Source organism: Paramisgurnus dabryanus, chromosome 18 (genome assembly GCF_030506205.2).
Source record: "Paramisgurnus dabryanus chromosome 18, PD_genome_1.1, whole genome shotgun sequence".
Taxonomy (NCBI): domain Eukaryota; kingdom Metazoa; phylum Chordata; class Actinopteri; order Cypriniformes; family Cobitidae; genus Paramisgurnus; species Paramisgurnus dabryanus.
Window position 1 is genome coordinate 25,391,972 of NC_133354.1, and position 17,586 is coordinate 25,409,557.

A 17,586-nucleotide genomic window follows, 5' to 3' on the forward strand; every position below is an offset into this window, starting at 1 on the left:
TAAAACAAAACGCATATAACCCTGACATAATCCTCCCCATAATGGGCAGCTCCTGATGTCTAAAAAAACTAAAACCCCTCTTTACACGTACATGGTTATTCAACCCAGTATCACGAAAATGATGTACCTATAGGCACGTATGGACCAGCGCGGCAATGTCACGCTTTGCCGCATTTGAGCGTGAGCATGTCACGCTTTTCTGTTTGTGTATTGGTTACTCAACTTTTTTTGTCCTAATTTCTTACCATTGTCGCTTCGGTTTAGATTTACACCAAATGACATCCCTACCCAAACCCAACTCTAACCCCAATGTCGGGCGACAATTGGTTAAAGTTTAGAAAATATAAAAGAATAGGTCTTGTATCTTTTTTTTAAAAAAAAATAGTATAAACCAATACTTAAGGTGACATACTAACGCAAGCACAAAATCTAACCCTAAACCGAAGCAACAATGGTTTGAAAATAGGACAAAAAAGTTGAGTAAACAATACGTGACATTGACACAAAAAGAAAAGCGTGACATGCTTAATCTCAAACGCGGCAAAGCGTGACATTGTCACGCTGGTCCATACGTGCCTATAGGTACATAATTTCGTGATACAGGGTTGGGTTATTTTAGGGTGACCATACGTGCCATTCTTCCCGGATGCGTCCTGTCCAGGATTTCGGGTGCGTCCAACTGTTACATTTTAAGTTAAGAATGAAAATACGATTGTATGTCTCATGTTTTTAACTGAATGATGTATGCGGTCAACAAATACGTCATCCGGAAGACCCACCGTAATCCTGGCCAGGACGTGTCTGGGAAGAATGGCACGTATGGTCACCCTAAAATAACCCAACCCTGTATCACAAAATTATGTACCTATAGGCACGTATGGACCAGCGTGACAATGTCAAGCTTTGCCGCGTTTGAGCTTAAGCATGTCACGCTTTTCTGTTTGTGTTTTATTTATTTTGAAAAACTGAGACATTTTCTTTCGTTTGCGCCCTTTGTTTACATGCAAACTGAGAATTTGCATCTGAATTCTTTCAAAAAACTCTGACCAAAGTGGAGATTTTGAAAACCTTTGTGTGCAACTGATGTTAAACGGATGTTTAGGCAGCCAACGTCACAGTATGCGCCAGAGCTTGCAGCTACATCAAAGTGCAACCTATGTTTACATGTGATCAAGGAAACGTTCAGAGTAGCAGTCACATTTATGTTGGTGCAAACTCTTTTCGAATGAGTGCTCAGAGGTCAGCAATTTTACGCTTGTTTGTCTTCGTACCGCAAGAGTGAGAAGAGAAATTACATGTACATTGGATATAAAAAATCTACACACCCCTGTTGAAATTGCAGGTTTTTGTGATTTAAAAAATGAAACCAAGATGAATCATTTTGGAACCTGTTCCAACTTAATTCTGTACTTCCAATCTATCTATTAAAGTGAAAAGCAATAAGAATAATCTTGTGGTAAAAAAATGGCAAGTAAAGTTGTACAATAACCAGGTTGCATAAGTGTGCACACAACGTTAAACTAAAACTTAATTAAAGCACCTTTAGATTTTATCACAGTATTCAATCTTAATGAGTACGTGTCAATCAATTTCACACATCTTGATGGGATTTAGATCCGGACTCTTGCTGGGTCATTCGAAAACCTTGATCTTGTTTTGGTGAAGTAATTCCTTTGTTGATTAGATGTGTGCTTTGTGTCATTGTCATGTTGTAAGGTAAAATCTCTCTTCATCTTAAGTGTTTTGGCAGAAGCCTTTAGGTTTTGGGCCAAAATTGATGGGTATTTGGAGCTGTTCATTATTCCATCCACCCTGATTAAAACCCCAGTTCCAGCTGAAGAAAAGCAGCCACAAAGAAGATGCTGTCACCTTCATGCTTTACTGTGGGCATGGTGTTCATCTGGTGACGTGCTGTGGGTTTTATTGCACCAAATATATATTTTGGTATAACGGCCCAAGTTCAACTTTGGTCTCAATGGACTATAATCAGGGCCGTGCACAGACCTTTTGAGGGGCATGTGCTGAAACTGAAAAAGGGCACCCCCTCCAAATAAATATCACTTAATAATCATCTTAATAGCTTTATATTTATTCGCTATTAATGATTGAAAAAAATCACTAGTAATGAATGAAAAATGACATTTTATGATAGCTTGGCATTATACAGTGCAAAGGATATCTGCCCTTGTAAGTTGGCTTTAACAATTTACGTCCTGGGTGTTTGTCTGTATTAGGCCTATTTGTTGTCATGTGTTTGTGAAGTGCTCTTGTGTACTCGCTCTTATTTAATTGTAGAATATATTAATTTTAATTTTTTCCTCTGCTTACTTACATAAAGTTACATAAAAATATGTTTGAAGAAAAAAAAGGTATTCTGTTTGGTTTTATAAGCTAATTTTTATTATTTTGTTAACATGTTTATGTATGTGATTGAGAAGAGGGGGAAATAGGAGATTAAAGATCAAAATAGGAGATTATACTATACTATAGCCATACCATTAGCATATTCAACATGTATCTGCCTACCTGGCAAAACTGTGCTGAGGACCAGGAACCTTGGTCTTTTGAAGGTGCAAATAACTGCATTACTAAAAAAATATACTAAATACTAAATAGACTTAACTCTATGCAGTTGATTTCAGAATAAAAAGTTATGAACCAAATAATCATACAACTCCCTTGACTAATTCAATGCATAAGATACATGCATATACAATAAATTATATCCAGATTGCATATTGTAATGAGTGACAGGGCAATATAATGTACATACTTGTATCCTTTACACGTTTTTCGTCTCTATCCAGTTTTCCCAACTGGGCATCTGATGTCTAAGACCTTTGTAATCTGATATGTTTTTGGTGTTAATGTAGGCTAGACATTTACCCGCGCGGGCGCGTCTTTTCGCGTGAGATGTGTTGACTTTAGTTTAACGATTGAGACGCGTCATGCAAAAAAAGCAATAAAAACCCGACCGTGCATTCCGTATTGTTGTCACGGGTGCCCTTCACATGGGTGAACACTTGTTTAAAAACTGCTCGCGCTTTGTCAAAAACTCAATTTGGTCACAGTTTGGAGCCCTAAGTGCCCCCTGATTGCCCACTCGACCAATCCCGTCTGGAAAATTAGGCTCTGCTCAAATTTATAAAACATGCGCCGTTATATACATACTAGTGTTTCTTTCGTAATGAGACAGCATTGTACTCAAACAACAAGATACTTATTTACCGTTGCAAGACGTTCAGCTGCCTCTGACTGCTGTGGAACTTCAGCTCGCTGCACTCAGGGGGCGGAGTTAAGAGGTTTGACAGACAGTTTTTTGCGGATCCAAAAATATTTAGTTTTTTAATAATTTTATTTGATCAATATATTTGTAAAACACACAGACAGACGTAAGTGATTAACAATAGCATTAATTTATATATAAAAAAATAATAAAACAACTCCAAAAAAGGGCACTTCCGAGTGTAAGGACAAATAGGGCATGCGTTCTGCACAGGTTGAGCCCTATCTGTGCACGTGCCTGACTATAATACATTATTCCACATGGATTTGGAATATAGAAATATTTCTTTTTACAAACTTTAGATGGACTTGATGATATTTTTGGTTTAAAAATGCTAATAGCCCAAACATGAAGAATTCAGGAGATTTTGTCACATGTAGGGAGCAACCAGTACTTGCCAGATATTGTTACAATTATCGTAATGTTGTTGTAGGCCTCTTGGCAGCCTCCATTACATTTTTTTCCTGGTTTTCTCATCAATTTTAGGTCGATGCCCTGGTCTAAGTAATGTCAATGTTGTGCCATATTTTCTCCACTTGTTGATTATTGTTTTTACAGTACTCCATTGTATATTCAGTGACTTGGAAATGTTTTGTAACCCTGTCTGTGTAACAAAGATTGATATTTTTCAACAATGAGATCATGTACCTGCTGAGTAGCTCTATACATCCAATGGCTTTTTCAGTTGGATGATACTCAGAAAAAAATCCTTTAGGACCAGGCACACTTCATTAATAGTTAAAAAGTCATTTTAATTGATTACAGGTAAGTACTACTTTATATTTAACTTAAGTCTAAATGTGATTGGTTGCTTCTGAACACTGCCCAATCACTATTGTAAAAGGGTGTGGACACTTATGCAATCAGGTTATTGTAAAAAAAAAATATTTTTCATTTTATTATGTAAATTATTGCTATTGTTAATCACTTTAATAAATAGGTTGCAATTTCACAATAATGATGGAACAAGTTCTGCCCTGATTCATTTTGTTTTCATTTTATAAATAACAAAAACCTGCAATTTTAACAGGGGTGTGTAGACTTTTTATATCCACTGTACAAGTCTAATTTCGAATCGCCTTTTTCAGCGACGCATGAAGTCGAACACACCTATTGCAACAACTTCTGCTTCATCCAACACAAAAAAAAACAGTTCGCGTCACCGCCAGCGCCACCAGTGTAACTGTCACACAGTGTAGATGGAGATCAGACCACATGCAGTAATTCATGAAATATAACCTGTATATACAAGTAATAATAATAATAGTTAATATAAATACTAATTGTACTAAAATAATAGTTACCATAAGTTTAATAAGCCGCTGAATTAAACTCACAGATGAACACAGATCTATTAAAATCCAATGACAAACAAGTAAACACTCATGGGGTATGACGAAAAAGACGCCAGTTGTTGTAAGACACATACTGTATAAAACTGCCATGTCCACTAAACTTATGTTGCATTCTTTAATATTTTGTTTACTAAGTAACACCAAGAAAAGTGGATGCAACCTGTAGTACTAGGTGAAGTCACTGCTGTATCTATTATAAATTTTCCTTGTAAGTAAAGAAAATTTCAAGAGTAATTACTACATACTTTAAATTGTATACTGTACAGTGATGGCCAAAATTATTAGAACACCTGACAAATCTGAAAATATTGACTCTTTTTCGCTCCAAAACATTATTTTATTTCATAATTATGGTTGCTCTGAGCACAACAAATATCAGATGAACAAGGCGTACCGTTTTTATCAAATTCTAACTTTAATATTTGGTATGTCGACCTTTTGCACCAATAACAGCAGCACGTCTCTCTTTCCTTTGAGTGAACCTAATTTTCCTTATTATTGCTCTATTCTATGGTTTATAGAGCATAATGATGATTTTGATTTTGCGTCTTCAGGATGATGTTGTAAGTGCATATTGCTTTACTGTCCCTGTACTGTACAGCATGTGTTCTGTATGTTGGTGCTGTCACTCTATCTGTATTTTTCCTTTAGGTCACAGATGGACAACCAGACATTCAAATACACCGTACTCTTAATGGAGGGACTGAAAATAGCACCTCAGTCCAACCATCTTGCATTTATCTTTCTCTTGATTGCTTACATATTTATAACAGTATTTAACATTGGGATTTTGGTTCAGATCTTGGTAGATAAAAGTTTACATGAGCCCATGCACATTCTGTTTTGCCATTTACCAATTAATGATGTGATGGGAGCAAATATTCTTTTACCACGCATGCTGAAGGATATTTTAACAGATCCCTCTGAGCGCTACATCACATATGTGGAGTGTGTTTCACAAGCTTTTTTTAACCAATTTTTTTCAACAGCAACTCACACTATTCTAATGATCATGACCTTTGACAGATATGTGGCCATATGCAATCCATTACGATACTCATCAATAATGAGCAATAAAATGGTGGTAAAATTATCAGCAGGAGCCTGGTGTGTTCCATTAGTGTTTGTGGGAGTTTTGCTTGGCCTGACTATACGTCTGTCTCACTGCACATATCTGATTCAAAACCATGTGTGTGATAATGCTTCACTATTTAAATTGTCCTGTGAAAGTGTGGTGATTAATAATGTGTATGGATTAACTTTCACTGTGGTTTTACTCACCTCTTCAATGGGGAGTGTGTTTATAACATATTTCAGAATAGCCATGATATGCATAAAGAGCAAAAACAAGGCAACAAACAGTAAAGCCATAAAAACTTGCTCAACTCATTTGACTGTTTATTTAATTATGTTGATCTCTGGATTTGTACCAGTTATCCTCCATCGTTTTTCTGAAAACCCTGAAGGTAGAAAACTATCTGCTATACTTTTCTATGTTATACCTTCAAGCTTGAATCCTATAATTTATGGTTTGCAAGCCAAGGAAATAAGACAAAAGGTTGTTAAACTTTGTAATAAAAAATAATTATATGTGATTTATATTTGTTTATTACAGAGACAACAGTCTGAAACAGTCTAAACACAGAAATCTGTGTGTGTATAATGTATTTTACCTAGGAAATATATCATTACATATTTTTTAATTTCTAGGTGATGTACAATAAAATATGTAGATTGTAAGTAAAATGCCTCTATGTTGAAATACTTAATATATTTAAGACACAATGACATAAACCACAGTTAGATGTGTTTGATTGTCTCAATAATGAGTGTTTAGATTAATGAGTGCTTTGCTTTCTGAGTTTTGAGAAAGGCTGGAAAGGTTGCATTTTATCTTGAGACACGCATACTATAATGAAACCACATTTTTGTTTTTCTGTCAGCTGTGAAAACAACACTCTGATGAGTACATGCAAGGAAGGTTGTTTATCAAAATAAACTACATGTGCTGATAGTGAACACTTTGTCTTTCAAGATTAATTTGCTGTTTGCACTGACAGTCAGAGCTGGTCCAAAACTTCCTAGGGCCCTAAGCAAAGCTTTCACTGAAAACGATTGTAGGCTATCTTTGGACGCAAGACCGGGAAAACAGCCGTCTTTGAACCTCTCTCACTGTACGACATAGGACCACCGATGAAGAGCCGTGATCACAGAAATTGCGACGATTGTTTCACGATGGCAATCTTTCAATCTTTCGTCTGGGACAGCCAATTATTGTGCAGTGTATCCCGGGCTTAAGGCAGGGATGGGCAACTTCTGTCCTGGAGGGCCGGTGTCCTGCAGAGTTAAGCTCCAACCATAATTAAACACACCTGAATCAGCCAATTAAGGTATTACTAGGCATACTAGAAACTTTTAGGCAGGTGGGCTGGGACTAAACTCTACAAAACACCGGCCCTCCAGAAGCGAAGTTGCCCATCCCTGATCGAAGGTGTGTGTACTGCTGTATGGACATTACTTTGATACTCTCTGATATCTCTGAATACTTTAAATCTGCAATAAAATTAGTTTGGTGTTCCTCAAAGCCTGTGCCTGGGTTCTCTCCCTACTTACTGGAGATTCATGACACTTGAGCGTCCCTAGATGTTGCATACCAATAGTTGTGCAAATCAGATAAATGCATATAGGAGGAGTCTAAAAAAGGAAGTTTTAAAAAATGAAGGGGGGATTGGATTTTAATGGCAAAAAAAATGATGTCATAGAGTGCATTAAAATCGACATGAGCCAAGGATTCAGATGATTTTTTCATGGATCGTAGGAGTCAAAATTGATAAGTCATGAGTGAAACTTACTTAGGCCCTGTTTACATTAGAGCATTTGCGTTTTAAAACGGCATTTTAAAATGAAAACGATCCTCGCTTATACTGGCATTTTAAAAAGAATCTTCATCCACACTATACACCAGTGGTTCTTAACGTTATTCCTGGAGGCCCACTGCTATGCACATTTTGTATTTCTCTTTTATCTGACAGACTCAGTTCAATTCATGGAGATCTCTGCTAATGAGCTGATGATTTGAATCAGGTGTGTTAAATAAGGGAGACATACAAAATGTGCAGGGCAGTGGGCCTCCATGAATAACGTTAAGAACCACTGCTATACACAACCATAAACGAATGAAATATGACCAATCATGTAACTGGGCTGATGTTTAAAAAAACTAAAACCCTGTTTACACGTACATGGTTATTTTGAAAAACTAAGACATTTCCCTTTGTTTGCGCCCTTCTTTGTCTACATGCAAATGGAGAATTTGCCTCTGAAAACGATTCTTTCTAAAAACTCTGACCAAAGTGGAGATTTTGAAAACCTTTGTGTGCACGTTTGCATGTAAACTGAGACAAACGGATGTTTAGGCAGCCAACATCACAGTATGCGCCAGAGCTCGCAGCTACGTCAAAAGTGCAACCTATGTTTACATGTGATCAAGGAAACGTTCAGAGTAGCAGTCACATTTATGTTGGTGCAAACTCTTTTTGTGGGTTTGCATTAGCAAATACAGCTGCTCCATTATTTCGAGGAGCACAGACGAATAAGTGTTTGGAGGTCAGCAATTTAAGCTTGTTCGACTTGACATCATCTTCCTGTCAGTTCTTGTAGCGCTGCATTAAGTCGAGCACACATATTTACATTTTACATTTAGCAGATACTTTTGTCCAAAGTGACTTACAAAAGAGGTAAACAATAGAAGCAATTATAGCAACAAAAGAACAGCAATACATAAGTGCACTGGAAATAGTCTCATCAAGTCCAACACAGTATACATAGCCAAGGGTTGGTTATTAATTTTTTTAAATGTAATGATAAATAAAACGGAAAAAAAGAGTAAGATAGTAAGTCCTATATTAGGAAGTGAGGTAATGGCGGAAGAGATGGGTTTTTAGCCGATTCTTAACCCTCTGGGGTTTAAGGGGTTTTTAGGGCCCTGGAGAAGTTTTGACCTGCACTGACATTTGTGCATAAACATAAAAGATAATAATGGCAAAAGTCTCGTAACACTGCATTCAGCACAAACTGGGCAACTATATTATATGATGTAAGCAGGGGCGCCGCTAGCAATTTTGGGCCCTATGAAAAAATAGGGGGTCAGGCCCCCCCATACCCATTTCGTACCAAACATACAATCCAACCTACTGTAGCTATTCAAAATCTTTGTCTGTAATTTAATAATACAGAACTATTTATTTTGCTATTGTTTTGACCACAGTTATCAGTATTTATAGATACCTAAAATGTCTGCAGCTAAGATAATTTATTGTGCAATGCAAATTTAATTGAAAAATACAGTACATTAAATCAAATATTCAGAGAAAATGCAACATTCTTAAAGATTAAAGATAAATGTGACCATGCCTGTGAAAACACAGCTGAAGTATTTCTTTGTGATTTACTGTTTTCCACATAAAATCATCCTATATAATGTAAAGAACATTTGTGAAAATAAAAACTTGATATCTTTAATATTGACTGAGTAATGTCATGTCAGCGATTGAAATCATAGTGAAATTAATGCTTGAAATAAAACTGTGATGCTTTTTATCTCACAATAAGATTTGAGGCTTTAGTCTGATTTTCAGAGACAGTCTTAGTGACATACTGTATACTTGAGCTGTTACACACACGACATTGTAACATTTAAAAATGGCGAACAACAACAATGCATCTTTTCTATGTACATTCTGCCTGAAATAAGACTGGGTCAACAATGCTTGACCAAAGCGGCGTGGTGAGCTTGAACCTGCTTACATCACGAGGCATTTTTTGGACCCAACATTCAATAGGAAAATTCAACTGCAGTAGCCACCGTTCAACCTGAAGAGGGCAGCACTCAGACGTTTTTACACCATATTGTAGTATTGAAACACTTTATATCCAAATGTCAAAAAACTTACTAAAATCAATGAACAGCACTAATAAAACCCCATTCTTACAGATCATTAACTAAAAAAAGTTGGTTTAGGGTTTAGTTACTCTTTAAGAAAACAGCTATACTGTTATTAATGATTCTTCAGACTGTTTTTTAATCAACGGGACTCTAAAATGAAATGAATGACAACTATAGCAGATTACGACATAGATTTCCATTGATTTCTTAACCCTGTTGCAAGTTGAGAAGCTTTAATATACATAATTTGACTAGTTTAGCCTTAGTTGCATTTCAGTTTTATCACAACAAACTCGATTTACGACTGCATAAAAATCCTTCCTTGGCATATTGCGTTACAAAACAAAACAGTGTGTAACCGATCGCATTTCTAGTTTATGTTAATTAGCTTATACGGGATACGTTAATTAAAACAGCTTATAAGGGCTGACTTCGCGTTAGAATCATAACCTAAAACAGGGAACGTAAATCCCCTTGTGTTTTTTAAACTGAGGTGAACAGAGCGAAGACTTTACAGTGGAAAGAAAACTGCATTGTATTGCTCCAGCGTCACATTGTGTAAACTGCATTTATAGTAAGGAAGTGCACATATGCAGATATCATAGGAAATAGCAGTAAATACACACACCTTGTTCTCTTCTGAAGTGCACGCGCACTGTGAGACCGTGGATTGAAGACGGTGCTAAAACGCAGAGTAAAGACGGGGCGGAGCTAAGAGGGCTCAGCTTAAGGAGGTTGCGTGTGCGGCACAGTCCTTGGCTGGGGCCCTCAAAAGTTCATGGGCCCTTAGAATCGTCCTAACTTTCCCCCCCCTTACGGCGCCCCTGGATGTAAGTACATGTTTTTATTTTTGAGAGAAAAATGTTTATGCGTGGTTTTTGAAAAAGCTAAATTTTTAAGTGACTGATACAAGTCCACAAACAAACAAGACTTTTCAAAACAGGTTCTAGTAGTCTAGAGTTTTTTCTTTAAAATGATGTGAAAATCATTCTGCTTACTCATTCACATAAAACAACATATTGATTTACAATTTCAAATTCACTTTTTGGTTAGAAAGGCAATATGCAAGGTTGCTGGAAGCTCTTGAATAATCTGTGATTGACAGCTAAAGAAAAAAACACTTAATGAGCTGCATAATGAGCTTTTAGGCAGGAATGTTAGAAGACGCCATTATTATTACGTGTTTGTTTGTGAAAGCAACACAAAAGAAATGCCTTCCCATGCGTGATCCTGTGTTAAATTAACTTACTGTGCAGAGATATACATGAATAAACAAGGTTTTATATGTGTTCAGATAAAAGTGCGTCAAATATGAGGCATTGTGCGTTTGTGTGTGTGTTTGGCCGTCGACCGCGTCTGACAGAAGCACAAAGAAAACATTAACTTCTGGAGCTAACTTTTATTTACAGGCGAGAGTAAACAAGTAGATGTGATGTTTGCAATCGCATATTTTATAAGAATACTACAAAGTGAGTCAAATATGAGGCATTGTGTTGTTGTTTGTGTGTTTGGCCGTCGATCGCGTCTGACGGAAGCACAAAGAAAACAGCATCTGGAGATAACTTTTATTTACAGGCGAGAGTAAACAAGTAGATGTGATGTTTGCAATCGCATATTTTATAAGAATACTACAAAGTGCGTGAAATATGAGGCATTGTGTGTTTGTGTGTGCGTTTGGACATCGATCACTTCACACTGACGAAGCACACACACTCGCGTCTGTCTGGAGATAACTTTATTTACAGGCGCGAGTAAACAAGTAGTTGTGATTGTAGTGAAGTGGCATAAAGCCCAAGTGCTCATTGGTTGGTTTCATGTAAACATGTGAAGCAATCAGGGCATGTTTCCCAAGGTGTAGGGGTTAGTAGTTAAAAGTATAACTTAGACGTGAACAGAAATCTTGCGTCTGAAGGACTGTTGTTTCGGACGAGTATCCAGTGATTATGGATCTATCCCACTGGAAATTACAAACATACTGTAGGGTCAAACAGAAAAACAAAGACCAGCAGACTCATGTAGAGGTGACACAGGCGAAGATGTGAGAGGAAGCAGAAGCGGGGCAAACGAGCCGGCATTCAGGCTAGATTACGACTTTGCCCGCACAAACCTGCCGTGCCCAGCATTTTCCTTGCTAATGCCCGCTCCCTTGTTAACAAATTGGATGACGTAAGGTTACGGATTACCAATAAGCGCTTGGATTGCTGCATTGCGGTGATAACAGAGACCTGGCTGCATGACAACATCCCTGACCTAGCACTGGATTTAGCAGGCCGCTCCCTCTACTGTGCAGACCACACAGCCGACTCTGGTAAGTTAAGAGGAGGAGGTGTGTGTGTGTGTGTGTGTGTATACATTCACAACAGTTGGTTCGCAGATACTATTGTTGTTGAGAGACATTACTGCCTGGATTTGGAGTTTCTGATGCTGAATTGCAGACCTTACTACCTGCCTAGGGAATTTTCATCTGTTATTATTACTGCTGTCCACGTGCACCCCATAGCTAATGCTAAAATGGCATTGGGAAAGCTACATGATGCTATATTTAAGCAGCAAAACAGACACCCAGAGGGCATGTTTATAGTGGCAGATGATTTCAACCACACTAACTTGAAGACGGTTAATTCTAATTCTACAAGAATGTGAACATTATACAAGGAATAACAAAATATTGGATTTAATGAAAAAAAACCTGTGCAATGTGGCAGGGTGTAAGGAACATTACCGGCTACAAACAGAGCAACAGTAACCTCACCTTATCTCTCTTCCAGATCAGCTAAACACCTTTTTTCGCCTGTTTTGAAGATTCCAGCTCCACCAGAGGACCGGACCCATATACAAGCACCACCTCTCCAGAGAGCGATCAGCCACTCACTCTTCTGACCTACCAGGTAAAGAGAGCACTAACAAACATCAACTCCAACAAAGCAATGGGGCCTGATGGCATTCCAGGACGAGTGCTGAAGGATTGTGCTGAACAACTCGCTCCAGTATTCACACGTATTTTCAACCTGTCATTACAGCAAGCCACAGTCCCCACCTGTTTGAAAATCGCCACCATAATCCCTGTACCCAAAACCTCAGTCATTACAAGCCTGAATAACTACTGGCTGGTGACTCTCATGCCGGTGATCATGAAACGCTATGAGAGATGGATACTGCCTCACATTAAGGCCCGCATCCCTCCTGACTTTGATCAACACCAATTTGCATGTACAGGTATTTGCATATCTATTATATTGCTATATTTTACATATATTTAGAATATATGTACCATCAATATATTATTCCATGTATTGTCAATATATAATATATTGGATGTAACAAAGGGGCTGCTTACACAAAGGAAGAGAGAGTGAGAGAATCCAAATGCAGAGATGTTTAATAAAATCCACGTAGGCAAACACATATAAAGGGTAACCCAAAAGCGTAATCCAAAAATTCAGGCAGGGGTCAAACCATGAACATAATTACAAGAAAACAGAAACCATGAAAAAAGACAATAAACGCTCGATAATGCAGTGTTACACTTAAAGATGCAATTTGTATAATCCGCGCTGCTAGAGGGCGCCAGATCAAAACAATAACAATGACGTAGAGTAATGATGCTCTGAAGCAGCTTGGACTGATGGGATTTGTTGTCTTTAACTTAAGCGCTGATGCCCATCAATCAGACGGGAACGAGAAATCATGTGACACATGAGGTTAAGTAATCAAGTTTTATAAATGTTGTGTTTGATGACATCGTTTTTTTTTTCATTATGTAAGGTTTCATGTAATGTTCAAAACGCAATTGTTAGTCATAGATGTTACAGTATTATTCCAATACGATGGTTTGTTAACACAGCACAGAATTAAGAATTCAGATGAACAAACTTACCATAAAAAAGCGAGTGGCCCGGCAGATGCTATTACTTCCACATTTGTCCACGACACTGTTGTCATGTGGTTTTTACGTCAGTAAAGGCAGTAGCAAAGTATAATGTAGATATTAACGTCACTTACAGGCGACTGCACTGCCCCGTGTCACTGTTTAGGGCAGCAATTTTCTCAAGTAGTTAAAAACATTATAGATATTATTAGTAATCAGCTGGACAAAATATATAACACCGGACTAGTGGTTTGTGGATATTTTACTGCAAATATCCTACAAATTGTACCTTTAACAATACTTCGCAATGTGATGTTGAGATTAAACCGATTATATAATGACAAACAGGAAGTGGCATGTGAAAAGTGACATGACATGATATCTTCTTCTTCCTTTATTTCTTAACGCCATTCCAGCATCTACTGCTATATTATGACATGATATCAAAATAAAAGACCAGAAAAATTACTTCAAAATAAAACACCTAAACAACAGAACACAAGACAAAACCATTACAGAGGAAAATTGAAAGGGAAAATAATATATTACAATTAGGGGTGTAACGGTACGTGTATTCGTAACGGACCGTTTCGGTACAGGGCTTTCGGCGTGGTGCACATGTGCACCGAATGCAATCTTTTGTGTGCGGAACAAAGGGGAACATAATATGTTGAGCGTTTCCACACGAACATATTAAGTGGCGGAAGTCTCCGCGTTCAGCGCAAGTCTTCTGTCAAACATATAACATAATTCGAAATATTTGTATTTACTTAATTGTATATTCGTTTGATTATTGATGTAAACGTTTACGGGGCCGCTTACGTGTCGCGCCTAAAAGCGCGAGTTAAACGTGTGTCAACGCGCTGCTTTGTTCTTTCAAAAGTGCGTGAGAGGTTGCGCGTCTTTCGTTGCTATGCAATCATGACACGCGCTTTCTGTGACAGGGAGAATAAGGAATGCGTGATCAGATTTTTCATCTGCACCTCACATCAATTATATCATTGTCACAATGCGATCAGCTGGTCGGGACAGAGAAGAGCTGTAACCCGGGCTTACTCAGCGTACCGAGGTACGCACCGAACCACGATTTTTGCGTACCGTTACAACCCTTATTACAATATTTTATAGTAATATATATTTTCCTTTTGTAAGTGATGCCAGTATGTTGTAATACTTAAAATATTTAAGACACAATGACATGAACCACAGTTGGTATACACTCAACAGATGCATGTGTTTAATTTTATGAGTGTTTAGATAAAGAGTGCTTTACTTACGTGAGTTTTGAGAAAGGCTGGAAAGATTGTGTTTTAACTTGAGACACTTGTTCTTTAATGAAACCACATTTTTGTACTTCTGTCAGCTGTGAAAACAACACCCTGACATGTAAATGAAAGGAAGGTTGTTCATCAAAATAAACTACATGTGCTGATAGTGATTTTCAAGATTAATTTGCTGTTTACACTGACAGTCAGAGCTGGTCCAAAACTTTCTAAGGCCCTAAGCAAAACTTTATGTGGGGGTCCGGTCAGCACGTTCATAAAAACCCATTCATTGTCTCTACTTGAATGTTTACACAAAATGTTAGCTAGCAACATAAGTTGTATTATCTAATAGGTGTGTGTACCTACTGCCATATTGACATACTCTCTAATATCTCTGACTGAAAACAGAATACTTGTTAAACATTGTTAAACAGCTGTTAAACAATGTGTGTTGTGAATAATATCTAAAGCTGAGAGTGTGCATTGTAAGCCAATACTCATTATATGATTGTAACTGGAATACATTTTGGTAAACAGCTAAAATAATGCAAAATGTGCCTCTGTCCAAATATTTATGGACCTAACTGTATATCAATGTCATTGTTTTGTCTAAAGATGCACATCAGTGTTGTTTTTTGTAAGGTTTGTTTTTATAAACTACTTAAATGTCCTAATATAGTATAGCTAAGGCCTAGTCCTTGACTACCCTGCTGAAAAAAAACAATGAAATTATTTCAGAAAATTCTAATGGTTTCCATTAAAATACCAATAGAAACCATTAGCTTTTACCATTAAAATCACTACACTGTAGTGTGTTTTGGGCCATGTTCCATTAGAACCAATACGTAGAACCAATACATACCATTAGAGACCAACAAAGACCAATACACTGTAGTGTGTTTTGGGCCATATTCTATTAGAATCAATAAAATTCCCAATAAATCCAATAGAATTTCTGTGATGAAGTCTATTGTTTTTTAAAGGGTAATCTAAACCCTGTCCAGGAAACTGCCCCTAAGTGTTAGTAAACACTCATGGGGTATGATGACAATACCCAGTGATGACAACAAGTGGTTGTGACACACATATAAAACGCCATGTTCGTCATGTTGGGTTCTAAAATATTATCCTTATTAAGCAACAATAAGTAAGGGGGAATGCAACCTGTACTACATATTAAGTGAAATCACTGCTGTATCTATTATTTATCTTCTTTGGTAAGTAAAAAGCATTTCAAGAGCAATTACTACAAACTTAAATAAAATACATATTTTTTTTATTTAGAATATTAAACATGTTTTTATATTTTATCAAATAAAATATGGCTGAGAGAACAAGACCCATTTAAAAAGCAAAAACTGAAGACAGACAGAAATCACATGTAAATATTTACAAGAAAATAGAAAGGAAAAACAAACAGAAAAATATATTTGATTTACTGTAATAATAATAGTTAAAACCGTTAAATATAACTATATAATGAGCTTTGCTATTTTTTAGTATTTTTTACACATATTTACATAAAGTACTTGATGATGTTATTAATACATGTGCTCTGTGTGCATGCTATTACTCCTGTTTTCTTTAGTTCACAGATGGACAACCAGACGTTCAAGTACACCGTACTCTTAATGGAGGGACTGAAAATAGCACCTCAGTCCAATCATCTTGCATTCATATTTCTTTTGATAACTTACATATTTATAACAGTATTTAACATTGGGGTTTTGATTCATATCTTCTCAGAAAAAAGTTTACATGAGCCAATGCACATTCTGTTCTGTCACTTACCAATAAATGATGTGATAGGAGCAACTGTTGTTATACCACGCGTGTTGAAGGATGTCTTATCAGACCCATCCACACGTTACATCACATATGTGGAGTGTGTTTCACAAGCTTTTTTTAACCATTTGTATGGAACAACATCTCACACTATTCTAATGATCATGACCTTTGACAGATACGTGGCCATATGCAATCCATTACGATACTCATCAATAATGAGCCGTAAAATGGTGGTAAAATTATCAGTAGGAGCATGGGGTGTTGCATTGGTGCTGGTGGGAATTCTGCTCGGCCTGACTATACGTCTGTCTCACTGCAGATCTGTGATTCAAAACCATATTTGTGATAATGCTTCACTATTTAAATTGTCCTGTGAAAGTGTGGTGATTAATAATGTGTATGGATTAACTTTCACTGTGGTTTTACTCACCTCTTCAATGGGGAGTGTGTTTATAACATATTTCAGAATAGCCATGATATGCATAAAGAGCAAAAGCAAGGCAACAAACAGTAAAGCCATAAAAACTTGCTCAACTCATTTGACTGTTTATTTAATTATGTTGATCTCTGGACTGATACCAATTGTCCTCCATCGTCTCTCAGAAAACCCTGAAGGTAGAAAGCTAGCTAGTATACTTTTCCATGTTGTATCTCCAACATTGAACCCCATAATATATGGTTTGCAAGCCAAGGTAATAAGACAAAAAGTATTTAAACTTTTTACAAAAAAATAATTCATGTTATTATGATTTATGTTTATTTATTGCAGAAAACAATCACTGTAATGGCATTTGTGTGTGGATTATGTCTTCTAAGTAGGAAACATATTACTACATAATTTGTGTGTTTATGTGATGTACAACAAACTGTGCTATATTGTATGTATGAAGCAAATATGTTGTAATACTCTGTAAAATTCATATACATGTATAATACAAATTACATAAAGCACATTGGGTATACACTAAACAGCTGTTTGATTGTCTCAATAATGTTTAAGTAAACCTGTTAATACCCCCCCCCCACACACACACACACCTTTAGCAAAAACTATAAAATTGGTATGCCCACATCAAAAT

General features: G+C 36.9%; 2 protein-coding genes across 2 annotated transcripts; both read left to right on the forward strand.

Annotated features, from left to right (window-relative positions):
- Window positions 1-5,299: 5,299 nt before the first annotated feature.
- LOC135776931 (olfactory receptor 8G17-like) lies at window positions 5,300-6,226 on the forward strand. Its single transcript, XM_065287843.2, has one exon. The coding sequence runs from the start codon at window positions 5,300-5,302 to the stop codon at window positions 6,224-6,226; it is 927 nt and encodes a 308-aa protein (XP_065143915.1).
- A 6,377-nt stretch (window positions 6,227-12,603) lies between these two features.
- Window positions 12,604-17,372, forward strand: LOC135776932 (olfactory receptor 4E1-like). The gene is made up of 2 exons (XM_065287844.1): window positions 12,604-12,802; window positions 16,308-17,372. The coding sequence occupies exons 1-2, from the start codon at window positions 12,795-12,797 to the stop codon at window positions 17,239-17,241; spliced, it is 942 nt and encodes a 313-aa protein (XP_065143916.1). The 5' UTR covers window positions 12,604-12,794; the 3' UTR covers window positions 17,242-17,372.
- The last annotated feature ends 214 nt before the right edge of the window (window positions 17,373-17,586 follow it).